Source organism: Talpa occidentalis, unplaced genomic scaffold, assembly GCF_014898055.3.
Source record: "Talpa occidentalis isolate TD23 unplaced genomic scaffold, MPIMG_talOcc4v2.1 talOcc4.7, whole genome shotgun sequence".
NCBI lineage: Eukaryota > Metazoa > Chordata > Mammalia > Eulipotyphla > Talpidae > Talpa > Talpa occidentalis.
The window spans coordinates 7,165,848-7,185,949 of NW_023605083.1; the positions used below are offsets into that span (position 1 = coordinate 7,165,848).

The following is a 20,102-nucleotide window of genomic DNA, read 5'->3' on the forward strand; positions in this document are numbered from 1 at the left end:
CCTTTTAAGCTAGGATGGTCACCTTTATCTTATAAAAGAAGAAACTGAGGCTTAGAGGGGTGCTTTGCCAGAGTCACAGAAGTTCCTGATCAACCTACAGAACCATGTCCCTGTCCATTAAGTCCAGTGAACAAGTGGAATCTAATTATTTTATTTCCTAAATAGAAGTTGCTGTAGAAAGAGGCTTCAGTTGTTTTTTTTTAAACATCAAGTCAACCTCCTTTGATCTCCTTTCCTTTTCAAAGAGATCTTCCATTATTTCAATATCTTATTGACATTTGTAATTTCCTTAAATGAAGTCTCTGCTGAGGAAAGGCCACAATTCTACACGTGCAGCTGACTAGGTGGGTGGTGGCCGGTGGCTGGGAGGCCTATCTCTGGGTCAGACAGCAGGAGCCCACTTTTACCTCCTTCAGTTCCCTTGGAAGGCCTCAGACCACCCATTCCCTGGGCTCTGAGCCGGGTCCTGTGCTACTGAGTCCAGGGCCACAGCGGAGAGCCCCCACAGTCACAACTGTCGCGGAGCCCACAGTGTGATAAGTCCAATGAAGGCTATAAAATTGGAAGGCAGGGGTCTGGTGCTGGTAAGAGGAGGGGAACGCTTCCCTGAGGAGGGTAGAGAGGAGCTAGTCAGATGATGAATAAAAACGAGAACGGTCCAGGCCAAAGGACTGCTGGCTTAAGGCCTGGAGAAGGAGCTGGGCATGCTGGGAGTAAGCACTAGTATGGCAGGATCGGCGCTGAGGAATAATGCGCAGAGGGGATGCCGAGGGGAGGCAGCGTCACAGTGTAGAGCCCACAGTTTGGTCCCTACCCCTCCCTCACTGATTCCACACAGGGCCCCACCCTGAGGGCAGAAGCTAGGTCAGCTAACCCCTGCAGCCCAGTGCAGCTGGCTCCCCTCCCCAGGCTCCCACTAGGGCGCCAAGGGACAGATATGCAGTGACTTTTATTTATTTATTTTTAATAGGATAGAGCCTTATTTATTTTTTTTTAAGGATTTATTTTTATTTATTTATTTATATAAGCACTGGGTACAGTCAGAAGCGCGGGAGGGTGAGAGAATTCACCAGAGCCAGAGCGGGGAGCAGAGCAGGCAGAAGGACCGAAGCACACTGCTGAGGGGAGCAGCGGGCAGCAGGAGAGGTCTGCGCGCCATGTGGGACCCTCCTCTGGTGGCCGGGGAGCAGCTGGCCTTCCCGGTGGCGCAGCGGTTGTGCAGTGACTTTTAGAGAGAACTTAGGGTTTGACTTAGGGTTTGGATGAGCATCTTTATAGGGATTTCTTCTTGGTAGTTTCTTGGGGTTCCCCACCTACCACCTCATAATACTATAAAGGAGAAGGCAGGGAAGGAAACTACAGCCAGTGGATGAGCGTCTGCTTATCCTGGTGTGTTTCCAGATCTTCATAGTGGGGCTTATTTACAGTGGGCGGATTCCTCCTCCCGTAGACGTGCTCTGTGCCAGCCCTGGAGACTCCCTAGTGGCTCTGCTCAGTTTCTGGAGGCTTTGCCTTCTTCAGTTACAAATTACTAATCTCTCCAATTTCCTAAATACCAAGGCTTCAAGCCTCCTTTATTATACCACAGCAGCAGCAGTCTTTAACGCAAGATAAAATGTGATTGTACAAAGAAATGTTTCCAAATGGAAATGATTTGTGTTCGTGGTATATATTTTAAGCTGAGTTACTGCTAAAAGCCAGTGTCTGGCTTGGCTTTGGGGGTGCAAGGGCAGGAAGGAGTATTCATTGTAAGGAATTTTCCATATGGGTGAGAGTTTTTCAAGTAGCCATCGATGAGAGCTCCCTGCTTGCTGCATGCAAACAGAATTTAAATGAAACAAGTGTAGTCCCCAACATAAGACTCGGTGTCTCTGCCTCCTACTGACTGGGCAGGCCAGGCTGGTTCGCAGTGTGTGATGGGGAGAAGGGCTAGAGGTTTGGGCTACTGCGTGATTGACCTTGGGCAGCTACTCTTCTTGACCCTCATTTCCACATGTACCAAGTGATGCTAATCCCTACCTTGTAGGGCTGTTACGAGCATCACACTGTTGAAACAAGTAAATGGGAGCACGCAGGTTACAAGCACATGGTAAGGTGCAGTGCACTGTGTGAGCGGTGGCCATCCCAGTCTGTCTGTGTGCCTGAGGCAGACGATGGGCGACTGCACCCAGACACCACGGTTCATCTGCGCACGTGTGGCTTTTCCCTCCCAGTTACTATTTTCCCTCTACCCTCTTAACTCCCACAAGCCCTTTGGAGCCAATGGCCAGCACTGGGGTAGATGATGCCTGGGACAGAAAGCAGCGCTGACCTACCCTGAAGAAACGTGTGCCCCGTCCACACATGCTTCTTCAGTCTCGAGTGCCTGGATTGCATAGTGTGGGCCGAGAAACTCCACATGAATTGCATTTCTCACTCCCCACCTTTCTTGAATATTCCCCCCTTTTCATTTTATCATTAGGTAGTAATTAGTATTCAAGGGAAATTGGTCTTAATATATTAAAATTGGTTAAGTGCATTTAGACCTGTACCACAGCCAATGTCTTATTGGAAAATGTAATTGGGGACTCTGTGTATGTAATTAATTGAATTACAATTAAGAACTTTCATTAAGCGATACACTGGTACATTAGAGCAGTAAGGAAACATGTTTGACGAGCCACAAAGCCTGGATGGGTTCTAAGTGAGGGCACAGGGATTTGCATCCCTCTGGTAACTCCTGGCCCCAGAATCTGCCCTGCAGCTCCTGGCTAATGGTTGGTAATGCATCAGGTGACATTTCTGCTGTGACTCCCCTGGTGGGAGGTGGGGCTCTTCCAGCTTGTCTGCCCTCATTCTCTGACTCTGGAATCAGAGAGCGAACGAGACATGCCTCAGTGTTGATCCAGTGTTACAGTTCTTCAGTAGATTGCCATGGAAATCGTGGACAATACCCCAGCACCTCAGAAGACCTCGTTACTTTTTGTGGGTTTTGAACAGCGGCAGACACATTGGAGAAAGAGAAAGTGATGGGAATTCTGTTATCACTCTCGTTTCACAACAAACCTGTGGGGAACTGATGATCTAGACCCTTGAATGGCCCAGCTTCATCCTTAAGGGATGGCTGACTTCATGCTGTGCACAGACCTGTTCATTCACCCCCTCAATTCACATTAATGGCATCCTGCTCTGAGCCAGACCTTATATTGCAGGTGCCAGGGCAGTGGCAGGGACCCCCTGCATCATGGAGCCCACGGTTATGGAAATGCTACAGAGGCAGAGGTCTGGCATTGGTAAGAGAAAGAGAACTCTTCCTTGAGGAGGAATAAGGAGAACTTAATCAGATAATGAGTAGAATGAGAATGGTCCAGGGCAAAGGACTACTGGCTTAAGGCCTGGAGAAGGAGCTGGGCATGCTGGGAATAAGCGAATGGCGATGGTGTGGCGGGAGAGGAGCTAAGGAAGAGCGTGGAGACAGGAGGCTGAGGGTAGGCAGCGTCAGTGCAGAGCCCACAGCCCCCCTTCTATGATCTGCTCTTTTTGGAAATCCTACAAACCTGAAACCATTTCTTTCTGATCACCTCATAAAACAAGATTACCCTGATTTATGGAGGGTCTGAAATCTCCCTGTGGAAAGGCTCTGGCTCAAAGAGTTTAATCAATTAGGCACTGACAGCAAGGGTTCCTGCCCTGGTTGCAGTGTGGCAGAGTCAATGAAGGGTATATCCTACTGTGTGAAGAGAGTACTACGTGTGTGTGTGTGTGTGTGTGTGTGTGTGTGTGTGTGTGTGTGTGTGTAATACCTATTGATTATTTTTTAGAGACCAGCAAAAATGTCTAGTAGCCAAAAGGAAGTATTTAATAGAAGAGAAGTTTGGGGCTTATGAGACTTTGGGGACTTAAAAGGCCTTCAGGAAAAAAAAATGTGATGGATATAGAAAACTAAGAGAGTTTATCTCCATGACTGACATGTGCATCCAGCTTTGATTCTCATCCAAGGAGTTTTACCCCTGATTCTCTTTTGGCAAGGCCAGACATGATATGTTCTCCTCAAATACCATATGGGCTATGGATGTGTACATTCCCTGCCCATCTAAGGAATTTTTTTAATTCATTTATTTTAATTTTATTTTTTAAAGATTTATTTATTTATGCATATAAGAACTGGGGTACAGGCCAGAGGTGTGGGGGTGAGAGGGCTCATCAGAGACAGAGTGGGGAACAGAACAGGCGGATTGACTGAAATATACCGCTGAAGGGAGCAGCAGGCGAGACAGGAGAGGTCTGCTGCGCCATGTGGGTAGCTCCCTGAGTACTGTTTTATATTTTTGCAAATTTCTGTAATGTCTGGTTTTATAGAAGACACCTGGATGTTTGTATCTACTTCTGCATTCGGTCTGTTGCAATACGTTGTTTTGACTGAAATACACGAAGAAAGTTTGGCCCAAGTTATGTTATTGCAATAGCCTGTTCAAATAATTCCGGATATTTTCATAACTATGCCAAAACTTAAGTGATAATTTCTTTAAGGCTAGTTGCAATGTGGAATCAAAACTCTATGTATGAACTTCTTTTACTCTGTGTGCTTGTAAGATAATAGGCATGAAAAGGGCAGTTGTATTACAATGACTATAAAAACGACAGTAAGAACCTCCAAGGGTCCCCTGATGGTCCAGACTGCGGTTAGGGAACCACTGATTTAGAATCTGCAGTTAGCCATGCAGTCTCTCTCCTTGCAGGAGTAGGGTGAGGTGGGTGGGGAAGCAGGACTGCAGAAGGGACATGGCCTGAGACAGACTCCACCTGTCCCAGGTCACCTCTTCCCTGCAGTAGACTCTTGGGCAAGGTTTTGACCTTCTCTTCACCCTTAGTGTCAGAGTTCAGGCTTGAATTGATATCTCCAAACTCTGGTTCTGGTGCTTTCCTGTGTTATTCCCAGCCCTTGATATTCCCTTGTTATTCCCAGCACCTGCTGCAGGCCCTAAGTCCACCCGCCTCCTCCTCCACATCCTGTCTGCTTCTCCCTCCCTTCTGGCCTGGCCTGGTTCTGCCATTAAGATAGGTCCCACTGAGAGGAGAAAGCAAACATTGTACAAAAATGAACAATGATGTAAAATATATATAGATAAATAAATCATTTAAAAAAATAGATTACCAATTCTAACAAAAATCTTAAGATAAAAAAAAAAAAAAAGACAGGTCCCTTTTCTTGCTTCCTCCTGCTTCATTACTTCCTCCAGGCAGTTAAATGCCTTCCTTTCTTGAATTTTCTGCTCTTTCCTCAAATCTTTGCTCATTGTGAATGTGCTCTCTGTCATCCTACAGAGCCTGTTGTCAGTCCATTTGAGCTCTGGTGTGCAAGTCACTATTACGCCCCACCCCAAAATTTGATCTATCACAATACATCTTTGAGTTATTGCAGCTCTAGCGTTTTGACACGATACATTATGGTAATCCATGGCACATAGAGACATTAACACTCCCGACTTTGACAAAATACATTGTGAAGTCTTTGAAGGCACCATTACAATTTATCTTGTCATTCATGAGGAGACCCAGTTCAGCATTTATATAGATGAACACAGTGTGGCTTTTGTTTCCTATAATTGCTTGTGACCTTTTTAATTGGTAATTTAACAAAATACCAAAGGGTTATATTTCAATTAAATTAACAGTTTGGGGAGTGGCATTTTTTAAGTATGTTTATTTTTAAGACATTTTGGGTTCTGACTACCTTTTCCTTTGAGTAGATAAAAATGTCTTCTCTTAATATAAGTGGGATTTTAATGTCAAATTAATAATGTAATAATTTTAATATGCAAATGCTACATGCAAGCATCTTTCATATGCAGTTGGGTTCTCCCCTTTCCAGAAGGACACAAACACTACATGAAACTTGGAGCTTTCCTGGTCTAAAAAATGCTTTTGGTATAATGCTGTGCTTCAGATATTTGTCTTTAGATCAAAATGCCTGTTGCATGCACTGTTTACTGGCCAGTCTCTGCGTCTCTGTCTTATCCTATTTTCTTTATATCCTGTAGTGAGTTTGTAAGCTCCAGAAGACCAGGTACCCTGCCTTAGCCTCACCCTGTCCTCCATTCTAGCTTAGCATCCTGTTGCAGGTTGTGTGGTTAACTGATAGGGACACACAGACATACCCCCTCAGAGCAGAAGCATTCCTGACCTTGCTTTGGGAACAAGCACTGGAACTCCAAGGCCAGACAACCTGCCTTGGGGTGAGCAATAGGGACTGGAGGCTAGTGCAGTACTGCTCCTTTCTCCCCTACTCCACCAGGTGCTGTTACCCTTCTGGGTAACATGTCAGCGGGGGCAAGGCTCAGAACTCACCCAAATATCAGGGACTCAACTGGGATATGAATTTACACTGTCAGAGAGTAGAAGGTCAATGCAAGAAGCATTAGTGTGTTGAGCCAGCTCCAGCTATATAAGTCTTGAACAGAATTAATATAAGGGAATTGACAAGCCTCGCTGGTTATTCCATAGCTTTAAGACCTCTACTAAAATCCTATCATCTCATCTGCCCATTATTAACATTTCAGCAAAATATAAAGTTTTCATTAATCTCCCACAGCAAATTTAGGAGTGAAAACTGGCACTTGTTTGAGCTTTTAGGACTACATTAGCTGGTGTATTAAACAAAATATGTCATTCTTCAGTAGCTTCTGTAAGAAGCTAAATCAATTTCCAGCCATATTTATGCACCACTTTATCTAAAAGCATCTGAATTATCATTTACAGCTAAGATGCTTTATTAGCAGCTGGCATTGAAATTGCCCAGTAAAAATTATATGTCACGTTATAGTAATTTTTAAATTGGTTTTAATCCAACATCATAAAATGTAGAACTCTTAAGTGTGAGGTTTTTCCTTTTTTTCTAATAATTGGCATTTTAGTATAATGAGGTGTTATCTCTCTCTAGATCAAATACCTGAATATTTAGAAAATACTAATTAGTAAAGAAAACAGAAGTTTTGACCTCAGTGGTACCTTACAGTAACATTTTCTCAGAAAAAAAAAATGACTTGAAATGATATTTAAAACTTGAAAGGATTTTAATATTTCACCAGAGTTCTCCACAATTCTCATATATATACAAATACTTCTAAAATAGAAATACATACGTTTTGCCAGTTCTGTTTCAGTAAGGTGTAAACAGATAGATAGATAGATGAAAGAGATTACTGGAAACTCTAAATTCTAGCTAGCTGCTCAATTTGTGGACATGGTCCAGGAGACATTGGTGACCATGATGGTGGCATCTCTGTCCAGAGGCATAAGAAGCAGGGTCACCCACTGGCCCTCGCAGGCCTTAAGTGCAGGTCCGCTCTGTCCTAGTGAGCAGACAGATGTTGGTTAAGTCAGTCAACCTCTCTGAGCCTCGCTTCCCTGTGAACGTAGCACCTGCTGTTCATCCAGCAGATGCTTATTGAGCTCTAGCTTTATCCTGTGGTAGCATTAGCAGAGCCTGGGCTACAGTGGTAAGTCACTCTGCCTGTCCTCTTGCTGTTTACAGCCTAATAGCAGAAACAGGTCAACGCCATCTGTGATAATCATTCTGAAGGAAAGTGCAGGGTGCGGTGATGGAGGAGATGAATTGCACTTGGGGGCCTAGGATCAGGGTCATTTTCTTGGAGTGTCGCTTGATGGGAGGAATAGGGATGAAGTGAAATGAGGACCAGGGTGACCTGGGCTGAGAAAGTTAAGTGCAGATGAGCTCAGGTGGGACTGAGATCACAGGTGTTCAGTGAAGGGCCCACTAAGGGTGAGGCTACATCCCTGTTAGGGGGGAGGCAAGATTGTAGGTACTACAGCCATAGTGTTTGGAAGTTAAATGCACAATTCCTAATAAGTAAGTTCAGAAACCAACTTTGACTTAAAAGCTTGCTGTGTAAAGCAGGAACTCTGGATAGGAAAAGGGTGTAACTGTCAGGCTACCCGTTCTATAACAGAATTTTCCACTTTGGTACATAAATCTGAGGTTTTCCACTCCTCTAGCTCTATTTTACTTGTCACGTCTCACACATACCTTCTTCTGAGGGGTTCTCCCTGGGCTTTCCTGTGTTTATTTCCAGGGGTTCCACACGGGCCTTTGGTCCCCTGCCTGGTTGGCCTCTGCTAGTTCAGTACTCCCTGCGGATGAATGCCTCCAGCAGCTCCACTTTCAGAAGACCACATTTCAAACCCTGGGAAGATTGGCGAGGATAATTTAGTTTCCTTAGTGTGACCTTAGGTGTGTGGCTTGGTCTTCTAAAGCCTCGGAGTCCTCAGGTGTGTAATGGAAAATTATAGGGCCTGCTGGGTTGTCATAGACTTAAATGCGTGTATAAAGGACTTGGCATCCGGCCTGATGTGTGGCAGCACTCATGTAGGGTAGCTGCTATTATATACTTAGCAAAACCTAGAGCACGCCAGTGTCCTGCACTGCTTGCAGAAGAAGATAGAGAGATAAGAAAGAAACTTTTCTGAGCCTCCCAAAGCTTACAGAGTGGGATGAAGCAAGCTCTCAGCAATTCTAGCACAGGACTGCTATAACAGAGGATGAGAGTAGTCATGATGCTCATCGCTAAGCGTGTTATGTGTTAGAGTCTTTAAATACCCTTTAACATTCTGTAGATGACAAAAACTAGGGTTCAGAGAGAAACTCACTTGCCCAAGATCACACAGCAAGCTTCAGGCAGAGACCAGGGCAGCTGGCTGCAGAGTCTGCTGTGGCATTTAGGAGGATATGGCGTCTCAGCTAGCCTGGGTGGGGTTTTGACAGGTCAGCAAAGGGAAGAAGGGGTTCTCTTCCAGCCTTACTCTGAGTAAGGATACCACATGAGCAAAGGCCCCGAAGTAGAAAATCCCCAACCTGTGTGCAATTCGAGGACTTGGGGAGGAGCTGAGAAGAAGGTATGTGTGAGAAGTGACAAGTAAAATAGAAAAATTCTACTTCAGCCAGATTATAGAGAGAATAAAAAAAAAAAGTGTGCCTCATTCAGGAGTTCCAGCAAAGCCAGGGAAGTTTTGAGAACTAGTCTTATTTGTTCCTAGTCTCACATTTTAGAGTACTCGGCTTGCACAAAACTCTCACTAAATACTTGGTGGGTGAATATTCAAAGCTTTCAAAGGATGAATCAAAGTCCTGATTGACTGGATTGATGCCTGGATTGCAGAGGAAGCCTGGTGGGCACCAGCGTGAACCAGTGGCATCTTGAAAAAGACAAGGATTCTTCAAGGATCATGGATTAATTTTACAATCAGGAAAATCATTACTAGAAAAAGAAACAAGATGTGTGACCACCCACACTTTTGTGATTTTGGCTTGCTGTTATGGAGCCTGAGCTGCTGGCAAGCAGGAGTTTTTCTGTCCTTCTGTATTGCACTGTCCAGCCAAAGGCCTGCCATAAGATCGGCAGTGTTTGTGGAATTAATTGTTGAATGATTAATATGTTACCACTCTGTTTACTGGAATGGCATTATTAAGTCATCGCTCAGTCTTTTCTTCTCCAAATTAAATAGCCCATATTATTTTAATTTATCCCAAAGCATTTTAAGCAGACACCATTTGCCAAGCCTCATGTATCTTTATGTGTTAAGTTGCTTTTTCCTCCACAGGTTCAAGGGCAGACGGGGTTTTTGAGGAGGACTCACAAATCGACATAGCTACAGTACAAGATATGCTGAGCAGCCACCATTACAAGTCATTCAAAGTCAGCATGATCCACAGACTCCGATTCACAACCGACGTGCAGTTAGGTAAGTGCTTGAGTGGGTGATGACCCAAACCCTTCGTGGCAATGGTCAGCGTAGAATTAGGGGAGGAAACAACACACGACTTCTGTGTGATCTGAATGACTAACGGTAATTTGTTTTCAGAGAAAATGTTTAAACGATGAAATTTTAAGTACCTCCTTTTTCCCACCTGAGTGCTGTCTTGTCTTTTTTATGAAGCAGAAGATTAGAAATAGAACTTGAGACTCTTTTCAAACTGATTGACTTCTGTGAAGTTCCATAATTCTTTTCATTCTGTAATTCTCTTTCATGCCCCCCTTAGAATTGCTTTGTAACATTGCCACTTGCTTTTTCCTACTCAGTGAATTCATTGCTTATTCACTCATGCCTTTCTTCAGGAAGCTTTTTAATGATCTCATAAGTTATATTTGGATCCTCAGATAATCTGGAACTTTCAACTAATGGTTGGGGTTAATTCGTTTCAATTAAGTGCTCACTATCTGTTTTGACTTAATCCCAACAGGAGTAGAAAAAGTGTTGCAGTGGCCAACGTAATAGCAATATTTCCTCCTCCTCATCATCATCATGGCTGTCATGTATTGGTATCTGCTGTGTATTAGGCACTGAGCTAAGAGTTTACATGCACAGCGTAATTATAGAGGCAGCTAATTTTACTGTCCCCATCTTACAGAGAGGTAAATGAGGTGCAGAGAGGTGAAGTCTCATGTCCAAGCTCACATAGCAGGCAGGTGATGGTTTCAGGAGCAGAACCATGGTCTGGGCAACTCAAGTGCACCTGCTCCCTCAGAAAGAGTGGGTGTGTGGGGCGAAGGAGGAGTAGTTCGGAACCAGGCTTACTCAGTCAAGGCAGTGGACGATGCCCTGTTTTTGCCTCTGCTACACTGCCCCTTCCCTGGCCTCATTTATTTCATGTGAGTGAAAAGAATATTTGAATTCTAACTCTAAGCCCCACAGATGTTTTTTATTTGTCTCATTTTTCTAAAGTTAGCATTAGTATGACTAATTTGTAATAAGTCTCAAAAATCTCAAATATTCCTTCCCAAGTTGATCAATGGCGCTTGAAATATGCTGACACTGCAGAGATTAAGAGACGAGTGTGGCAATCACCGGGGGTTTAAATCATGACTCTATCCATAGCCAGCCACATGAGACCAGTGACTTCCTCTCAGCTCTGAGCCTCAGTTCTGTTCTGGTTTGATGGGAATAGCCTCCTGACTTGTGGGGAGCAAGTCAGGCATGCCACATAAAGCACATAGCTCAGGGCCTGGTGGCTGGGATGCTGTGTAAGCGGAAGCTGCTATTGGAGCTGCCCAGGAGAGCCTGAAATGCAGGCTTAGGACTGAGTGGCCTGGACTCAAACCCCACTCATTCGTTAATCAGCTGCAGCACCAGAGACAGAGCCTCCATTTTTTTGTGTGTGTGTGTGTGGTTTTTTTTTTTTTTTTTAGATTTTTTTTTTTATGCATACAAGACCTGTGGTACAGGCCAGAGGTGCAAGGGGTGAGAGGATTCACCAGAGACAGAGTGGGAACAGAACAGGTGGATCTAATGAAATACACTGCTGAGGGGAGCAGTGGGCAAGACAGGAGAGGTCTGCTGTGCCATGTGGGTAGCTTCCTGGCCGGCCAGAGATCAAACTCGTGCTGCAGAAGCTGTGGACAGCTTCACAGTGCTGTGTTCAACCCCTTGCACCACCAGGGAGGCCCAGAGCCCCTGTTTTTTTATTGTAAAGTGAGATAATAATTCCTGTTACACAGGTGAAGCATCACAGCATACGCAGAATACTTAGAAAGGCACCTGGCACATAGCAAGGGATCACTGAGCACCAGCTGCTAACATGCTGGTGACTCTTCACAAACTAAGTAGGTGACTTGAATCAGTGTTGATTCTTAAAACAAAGTTATTCAGTAATGTTCTTCCTGGGGATGCTTTCCATGGTATCTCTCAAAAGAAATAAAAGTAGTCGGCTGCTCAAAAAGAAGTCAGTCACAAAAAGAATAGGGTTATATTTACCCAATCATTACAGCATGACTAACTTATAAAATGTTCAAAAATACAGGAAAATATTTACCATGGAAGAAGCAATGATTGTGGTGATCTTGGGGGTGAGGCCGTACTGACCAGAGTGTGGTCTGGGATTCTGGTCTGATTCTGTTCCTTGACCTGGGTGCTGATTACATTGAATATGTACATACTTTGTTGAAAAGTCAAGTAACATATCCTCTTACACTTGTGCACTCTGTGTATTTTCAGTGAACAGTTGCTAAAATAAGAATGTTGCTCAGATGTCCAGTTTGTCTGCTGCAGTACTTTCTGTAACAGAGGGTCTGCTTTTTAAGAGTCTAGTTTTAAGAAGCCCAATTCAGTAACCCGATGTGGCTAAACCAGAGGACCCCCAGGTAGAAGGTGGGGATTTTCCCAGGTGAGCATCAGAAAATCCATCCTGCTTGTTCCCCTAGATGAAAAGCAGCACGTCAGTAAGAGAACCACGAAGGGTCATCGGACTCTGACCTGCATGTTCATTCAAAAGAAAAAGCTCACAGAGGAATCTGTGGAAAGATGCGCTATAGGCAGGACTGGGTTCAAGTCCCAGCTTTGGCACTTGCCTGTAGTGTCACCTTAGACAAGTCCCTTCCCTTTCTTTCACTTGTTTTTTTTCATGTATAAATGGGAATTATGTTTACCTTTCACAATTGTATCATAGTGTCTGGCTCATAGAAGCTGTATTTTGAATGGTAACTTATGTTATCTTTGTCATTATTATTTATTTTGCCTCTTGTTTTCCCTCTAGTCTCCCATCTTGAAAGTAACCAGATCACTCAGATGAGATACTGGCTCTATTGACAAAGTTTCACTTGTAGCCACAGTGGAGATTTGTCAGGTAGAAATGGATGGTGACAGTGATGAAGGTATCTCTCCCCAGAGCAGTGTTCCTCAGAAGGGAGGTGTCTGGAGGGTCCCAGTTACCTCTGGATGCTGCCAGTGACACACATGGTGCCCTCTGGTGGAGAGTCCCAGCTCTGAGGCGCTTCTCAAACAGTTGGATATTGTCAGAACATTTATTCCTATTAAGAATCTAAATCAGTCTTTAGCGTTTTAAGCAGAAACCTTATTAATTAGTCATGTGTGAATTGTGTGACAGTCAAAAACCTGCACCCAGGAGTGCCATGTCAAGCAGTGAGTAAGTAGCTCATTCCCTAGTACATGTAGACGAGTTCCCATTTGTAACTTAAGACCCTCTACCCATCCTTGCAAAGCAGGTAACACCCTTTTACAAAGCAGTAACAAAAATCTGCACAGAGCCATCCAGAAATTCTTTCTGAAACAATCTCCCACAAAGGGTAGGGCAGCGAGCATTCGGCTTTATGAGCATTCAGCTGAGCAGCTGGATTCTGAGATCAGTAAATAATTTATTTTATTTCAGCTGACTAGCCAGGTGCTTGAGATCTTTTCTGACACTGATGGATGATCTCCTCTACTCGTCCGTCCTGTGTCAGTCAGGGCAGAGATTTCACTTGCCCCCTGTGGCAAGTTCTTCTAAGTGGGAAGTGTCTGTGGGTGGCATTTACCCAGAGCCCTGCTGATTCCACAAAACCGCCCATCCACTCTGAGACAGTGGCACGTCAGAGCAGGCCGAGGAGGCGCCGCCTACCCAAGCTCACAGCTGCTTGTCTGCGGATGGAGTCACCGTGGCCAGTGCTCCAGTTTTACCATCTGCTATTTGTTTCTGAGACAGTCAGGGAATAGAGACTCGAACTTTGATGTGCAACCCAAACTTAAACCTCTTTTCCACCAGACTTTTCTGTGATCAAAACACTTTTATAGACTCCATTGAGGAAACTGATGGCCAAGACCTCTTCTTTTGAAGTAATACTAACAAGATGAGTTTACGTTTTAGAAGCAGTTTTATTTCTTCAGGCTCTTGCTATGTACCAACACTTTGCTGATTATGCTTTTACATGCATTGGCTCCTGTAATCACAGCACTATTATTAGCTAATACTGATATTATCTCCATTTTTTGTGTGAAGAACCTGGGGTAGAGAGGAAAATCTAGTGTGTGATGAAGCCGGGATCAGAATCTAACACTGTCTGAGGTTGAGTTCTGTGACACATCACTATAGCGTACCTTGCGTGCCAATCATCATTGCACCGTACTCTCTCACTCTGTAATAATTTAAAGCAGACAATGAACTTTCACCCCTATTAAAAACTTTTTTAATCCACACACTACATTGATGTTGTTACTCCCATTTCATGACTGAGAAAACTGAGGCTTGGAGGAGTTCATGAAGTCATAAGATATATGCAAAGCACTTAGTGTTTACTGGCACAGAGCTATTATTTAATAAGAGAAAACACTTTCCCTCCCCCTCAGCCATCAGGATATACAGTGGGATATCCAGTCCCTGTAGCAGAACTGGACTGAAACCTGATCTCATATGCCAAACCCAATCCATCATGCCACAGATGCCCCAGTCATTAATAATTTGCCTTCACAAAGGAACTGATTATTTCTGGTTGGCCAGCTCCAAAAATTCCACACTTCTTCACTTTCCTCCCTATCCCAAAATGTGGAGACCAGTGTCTGTAGCATGTGCGCTGCTGTTCCATCCTCTGTTCATGAGGTTACAGCCTGCACACCTGGCCTCTGGGCCCAGATTGACTTCACAATCCTTTCCAGCGCAGCCCTATAAGTAACCCTAGAAGTGAAGTTGAATCTTAAGTTGAAATCTATTTGCCATCCCTGCTCTACCAGACAAAGCGGTGATGCCTCGCCATCCTTGTGCTTCTCGCAGACATGTTTGGACTATCCCCCTCTTGTCTGTTTCACCTCTCTGTAGCTGCTGGTACGTACAGACCTTTTTGCTTAAGCTTATGTCATCCAAACTGAGCTTATTTCCAGTCACCTGATCTCCCGATGCCTGACCCTGTGTATGTGACCATAGATCAGGTACTCAGACCCAGGGCTACTATCAAATATGCCAAAGCTGGCAGGGTGTGTTGGGTTTGAGATATATCAAAACTAAAAAGGTCAGTGAGATAGTGGATGCCAGCCCTGATCTAGGAATCCCATGGTTTACTATCAATAAGTCTTTATTGACTGACTGGCAAAAGCTGAATTATGATGCACCAGCCAAGTGGCTACCCCAGAGCCCATGTAAAAAGCAAGGCAGAGAGGGCCAAGACATTGCACTGTGTGCCCCTTATTAAAGTACCTTAAAGCACTGGTTCTGACCCTGACCATGTATCAGAATTGCTGTCCAGACCTGCTGGCTCAGAATCTCCCCTTAATTTCAGGGTTTAGGGAACGCCCCCTTCCCCCCCCCGCCACCCCACTGTATTCAAAGGACTTTCTTGGCCCTCATCTGACATAGGGTCTCAACTGTGCCACTTGTGCTAACTTGATTCCTTCACCTTGTAATTGTCAATATAGACTATCCCCCTGTCACTGAAGAAGTAAGTTACTACATACATAACATGCATGAATTCCATCTGTGTCATAATTGCAAATATAATCTAACATAATTCTGTATAAGAAATGCAGATTCTGTATAGGATTTACAGATAAAGACTATATTATAAAATAACCTCTACTGAAAGGTTTCATAGTTGCTTCCATTATCTCTTCATAAAACAATCCATATGTATAATCATAACACTTGTGATCATAATAGTCATTTATCAAAACGATCAAGTAGAATACCACATATGTTAGAGAAGGCAAAGAGGTTTCATCTCATCAAACGACTCCAATCAAGTTTGTAATGGCTGCCCATAGCTTTATGCTGAGGCGGCATGTCGAGCTGCATCCGAGGGCAACATAAAGAAACTCTGTGATTGATTAAAAATGTCTGTCCTGAGCCTGAGTATGATGAGAGGCAGCATATTTGCCATCCATTGTCTTTCCTGGTTTACCTGTCCTAGTGTGGTTATTCTTTAACCTCCTAGTCGATACCTACAAGCCAGCACTCAAGGAAGACTTTATTACTGCGTTATTTCTTAATATGCAATGTGCATATTTAAGAAGCACAGTAACAAAACAAGACTGAGTGACAGCAAACAGCTATAGCCTGGACTTGCTTACTCCTCAGGCTCACTCACGCTAAAAGTAGTTCTCTGTGGCTGTGTGACTGAAGTATTCGCCCCTTTTATTTTCTGAAGGGCACTTACAGAATATAGTTCCAGTAAGTGCATAGTCTGGACATGCATGTTCTTAGGAAGTAGATGTGTCTTTCTTCCAGATTTCTGTTCCATTTTCTTACTGAGTGTTAAGAAAAGTATTGAAAGAGACTAAGGTGATTATGAGGAAACACTAAAGTCCTTGGGTAATTTGAAGAAGGCAATTCTAGTATTAAATGATTGTTCTGTCCCGATTATAACAACATTTCTGGACCAAAATATGCAGTTAAGTTTAATGAATACTAACAAGCTTGTGATATGGCAGGACAAATATTATCAGAACTTCCTCCAGAAGATTCCTTTACTGCCGTAGTGCTTAATGCAGTGATGGAGTTGAGGGAAAATCCCCTGGCAGGGAATATCAAAGGTCTTGGGGATTTTTTTTTAACTATGATTTTCTGCTCCTGAACCTACCCTTTTGAAAATTCCTGTTGCGTAATCCAGCGTTGCCAATGATAATTTGTTCCTCAGGAAGAGTTGAGAATTGGAAAAAGTTGAGAACCACCAACATAATGGAATTGGAACATGATGTGTGTGTTCATCAGGATTCTGCATTCTTTATATCACATACTCATCCTTTGCACTGGTGCTCCGGCAGCATGCAGGGTCTGAACACAGGGGAGCTCTGACTCTCCCCCTACTCTGCAAGTGATACTATAAATTCTTTTAGGAAATGGCATTCCTGCTTCCTAACTGACTTAGTGAGCTCATCTGAGGTGCCTCTTTACCAGGAGAATATTTAGTTTGGGGATCTCACAGCCCCAGTACAGGATCTTTGTAACTGTTCTCTCTGTGAGAACACTTCGCCAGCATCAAGGATGGGTATGACGGGGGTGGGCCACGTCTCATTCATTCAGCTGCACCCTTGTGCCGAGGACTGAGCTGAATATCACTCGTGTGGCCTCATCCATGTGCAGGCCACCCCTTAGTTTGTACCTCAAGGACAGTGGTCTAGTCAAGTACACCCATATTTGCCACTGAGGCCCTAACAAACCACACATTGGAACTGGCAGCTGAGGTGCCCAGATGGTTCAGGTGTTAGCCCCTTGAATGGAGCCATTGATTCTGCACTCCAGTACCCCATGTGGCCCCACTAAAGTAAGACTCTGGCAAGTCTAATTTTAGTTGTGACCCAAAGTACGATTTTGTCATCGCTTTGGAGACCCTAACATGTTGTTGGGAGCATGATTTTTGCCCCTATATAAGCATAATGCATAGTGAGACAAGAGAACTGGTCTGCTGCTGGCCTGGGTGTGTGGGGATGTGAATTATGGTCACAGCCCTGTCATTAAGACAAGTCATATCCCTGCCCTGAGCCTCAATTTCTTCATATGGAGAATGAAGCCCCAGACTAGGTGATCTCTGAGGTCTCATTAAGCCCAAACTGCCCATGTGTCTGATCCTGTGTGTAAATTCAGACAAGTTTCAAAGACTTCCCTGACTGCTCTGTGGCTGCTATCGATTGGCTGTGTAGATTCAGCAAAATCCACTCTGGCGAAGAGTTGTTCAGTGGCACTCCCAGGGGGCTTCTGCAGGCTTCGGAGTCTCTAGGTAACCTGAAGACAAGAGGATTGTAGAGTCATATAAAAAGCTACTCCCGGATTTAACAACAGTGAGGCTTTGGCAGTCTTCAATTCCAAGTTGTAGGAAATTGATGAATGAACCACAGCTCATGATGTCTGAACAAATAAACAATAACTCAGGAGATACACATAGCAAGAGATGTCAAATACCCTAATTTTTGCCAGAGTCACGTTCTAGCTTCCTAGAATGGCACCTGCAGGGAGCACCTTAGAAGAGGTTGTGGCTCCTGAGAGTCCAGCATGCCCCCTGGGAGAGCAGGAAACAGCTGTTGGCTTGAATGCCCACTCAATATGGTCGAATTGAACAGACCACAGCCAGCACTGCTGTCTCTGACATGCTGGCCCCACACAAGTGCATCCTTTCACCCTTCTGAGTTTCACCGTTAATAAGTGCAAACAGCCCTCATGATGTGCCAGGCACTCTTCTAAGTTTTCCACCTGCTATGCCATGCCACCTTTATGACTTCCCAGGAGCTGGTACCACTGTTGCCATGTTTCACAATGGAGGACATGGAGTCTGGGATCTCTGAGGGAGAAGTAATTTTGCCCAAGATAACACTTAGGGGAACATGCCACAAACTGGCATTTCCAAATTATGACCCAGTGACTTGGTGGTAGGGGGTTCCCTAGCACAGACATCCCACAAGTCCAGCCTTCTTCCTGATGCTAAGTTGAGCTTCTGGGGTTGCAGGAAAGTTGCAGGGAAGAGGTACCCCTGGTGGCACTTGATGATGGGAGGTGAGTGTTAGGATTCATGGGATGAGGACCTTGGTCTCCCCAGCTAAATGGTCATTCTGGATTCCGGTGCTTCCAAGGCTTGGTATAGAGAATTCCCCTCACCCTGAGACTAGGGCCACGTGGGTTCCTCATTGACAGTCCTCCCCTGGCTCCCACAGTTCCCCAGTCCTTGCCCTCCTCACTGGGTCTGTGTCATATCCCTCACCCAGTGCCAACTCCAGCTATTAGTTATACTCGTGAGACGTAATAATATGGGCCACTAGCTCTGTAATAAGCACTCTTCCAGGCACTTTGCCAGTCTTGCTTAATCCTTACAAGTCCATGAGGTAGACACTACCGTCATCACCATTTTAGAGCAACTTGCCCAAAGTCACACAGTTAGAAAGTAGAAAAGCTGAGATTTGACCTCAAAACTCTCCGACTCCAAGTCTCTACCCCTAACCTCTCTGCTCTGCTGCCTTAAAATATAAATATAAAATGGGTTACGGATGCCCCCCTGGTAGAGGTGTGATCAGTATTCAATAAGCCAGCACAGGGCTGCTCCAAGTAGCTACTCAGCCTGTGTTAACAGAAGATGATATACAGAGTTAATTTCCTTTTATGGAAGTCTCCTGGTTTACTTAAAACAGACAAGGGTCTCTTTGTGATGACTCCAGAGCCTTGGACAAATAGCTTCCCTGGAGAGTGGTATATACATTAGAGTTGCGTTTTTGTTTATTTTGAGCTGTCTTGTTAAGGAAGGATTTATATGCTGGTGTTGATGTAGGACAGCAATCAGGCAGTGTTTTCTGCCTTTGACAGTTGGTGTGATAGTTTGCTTCCAGTGAAGTTTGACTCACTGTATCTGGAAGCTGTCAGAAGTGGGAGCATGAAAAGGTCATGACGGATGGCTGTGGATAAGTGGGCAGGGGAGGGGAGCTGGTAAAGGAGACAAATGGCCTCCCTTGTTTCTGGGGGATGGGGCTGACCCTGGCCACTACGGGCCAGCCCCCATGCTCTCTTCTTCGACAGCTGCCATAGCTGCTAGGGTGGAGTCTGCCCAGCACCCTGACAGGGTGACACCAGCATGGGTGGGATGCAGCTCAGCCCCTTGGGTCCTTGAGAAATGCTAGGTAGGAGATGTGGTCTTTGGTGTGGGGTCACTTTCATTATTATCAATTACAGAATTTGACATTACCCTTCATTTTAAAATTTGGAAAGCGAACTGAATCCTGATGTCAAAAAAAAAATGACAGCTTTTAAAAGTTTGTTTTTAATTTTGGTGAAATTTTTATATTGAAAAAAATATAGAAAAGGAAAAGATGTAATTCCACTAAATCAGAATTGACCACAGAATGTTACCCATTTAGTCTCTTTTCTGTAAATATTTTTCATATCCTGAGACTTTTTCCAAGTCAGACCTTTTCTTATGTATAATTGTTCATGGCTGTGTTGTATTCCATCATGGTTGGATTAACTGCTTCTCTGTTGTTGGCCAGTTAAGTTGAAGAAATGTAAACTTAACAAAAGTCAGCTTCCTTTGTCTTCTTGGACTTATGTTTATAATTTGAATTATTTAAAAATAGTGCATAGGTGACACTGAGTGTCTGTGTCTTTTCCTTCAGTGGTCTTACACAAACATTTGAGCAAAGGAAATAAAAAACCATGAAGAATATTGATTGAATTTCATGCTCTAGTTTGCTGTGGGTGGACAAAAATAGATGTGCATTTATTGGCACATCTGAACACTTATTTGTTCCTTGGTGAAAGTTGGGAGAGGAGACTAAAAACTGGTTGGGTGGAGTTTGTTCGTCATGGTGTTTTCTTGACACAATTGAATGAGACGCTGCAGAGCAGAACACAGGACCGCACCTGGAACCAGAGA

General features: G+C 44.2%; 1 protein-coding gene across 8 annotated transcripts in view; it reads left to right on the forward strand.

Moving 5' to 3' along the window:
• Window positions 1-20,102, forward strand: part of MAPKAP1 (MAPK associated protein 1) — a 192,935-nt gene that overhangs the window by 142,834 nt on the left and 29,999 nt on the right. For all 8 annotated transcript variants that reach the window (XM_037491959.2, XM_037491961.1, XM_037491956.2 and 5 more), the window contains one exon: window positions 9,598-9,738. In XM_037491959.2, coding sequence (XP_037347856.1) covers window positions 9,598-9,738 — 141 coding nt within the window. The remainder of the gene's footprint in view (window positions 1-9,597; window positions 9,739-20,102) is intronic.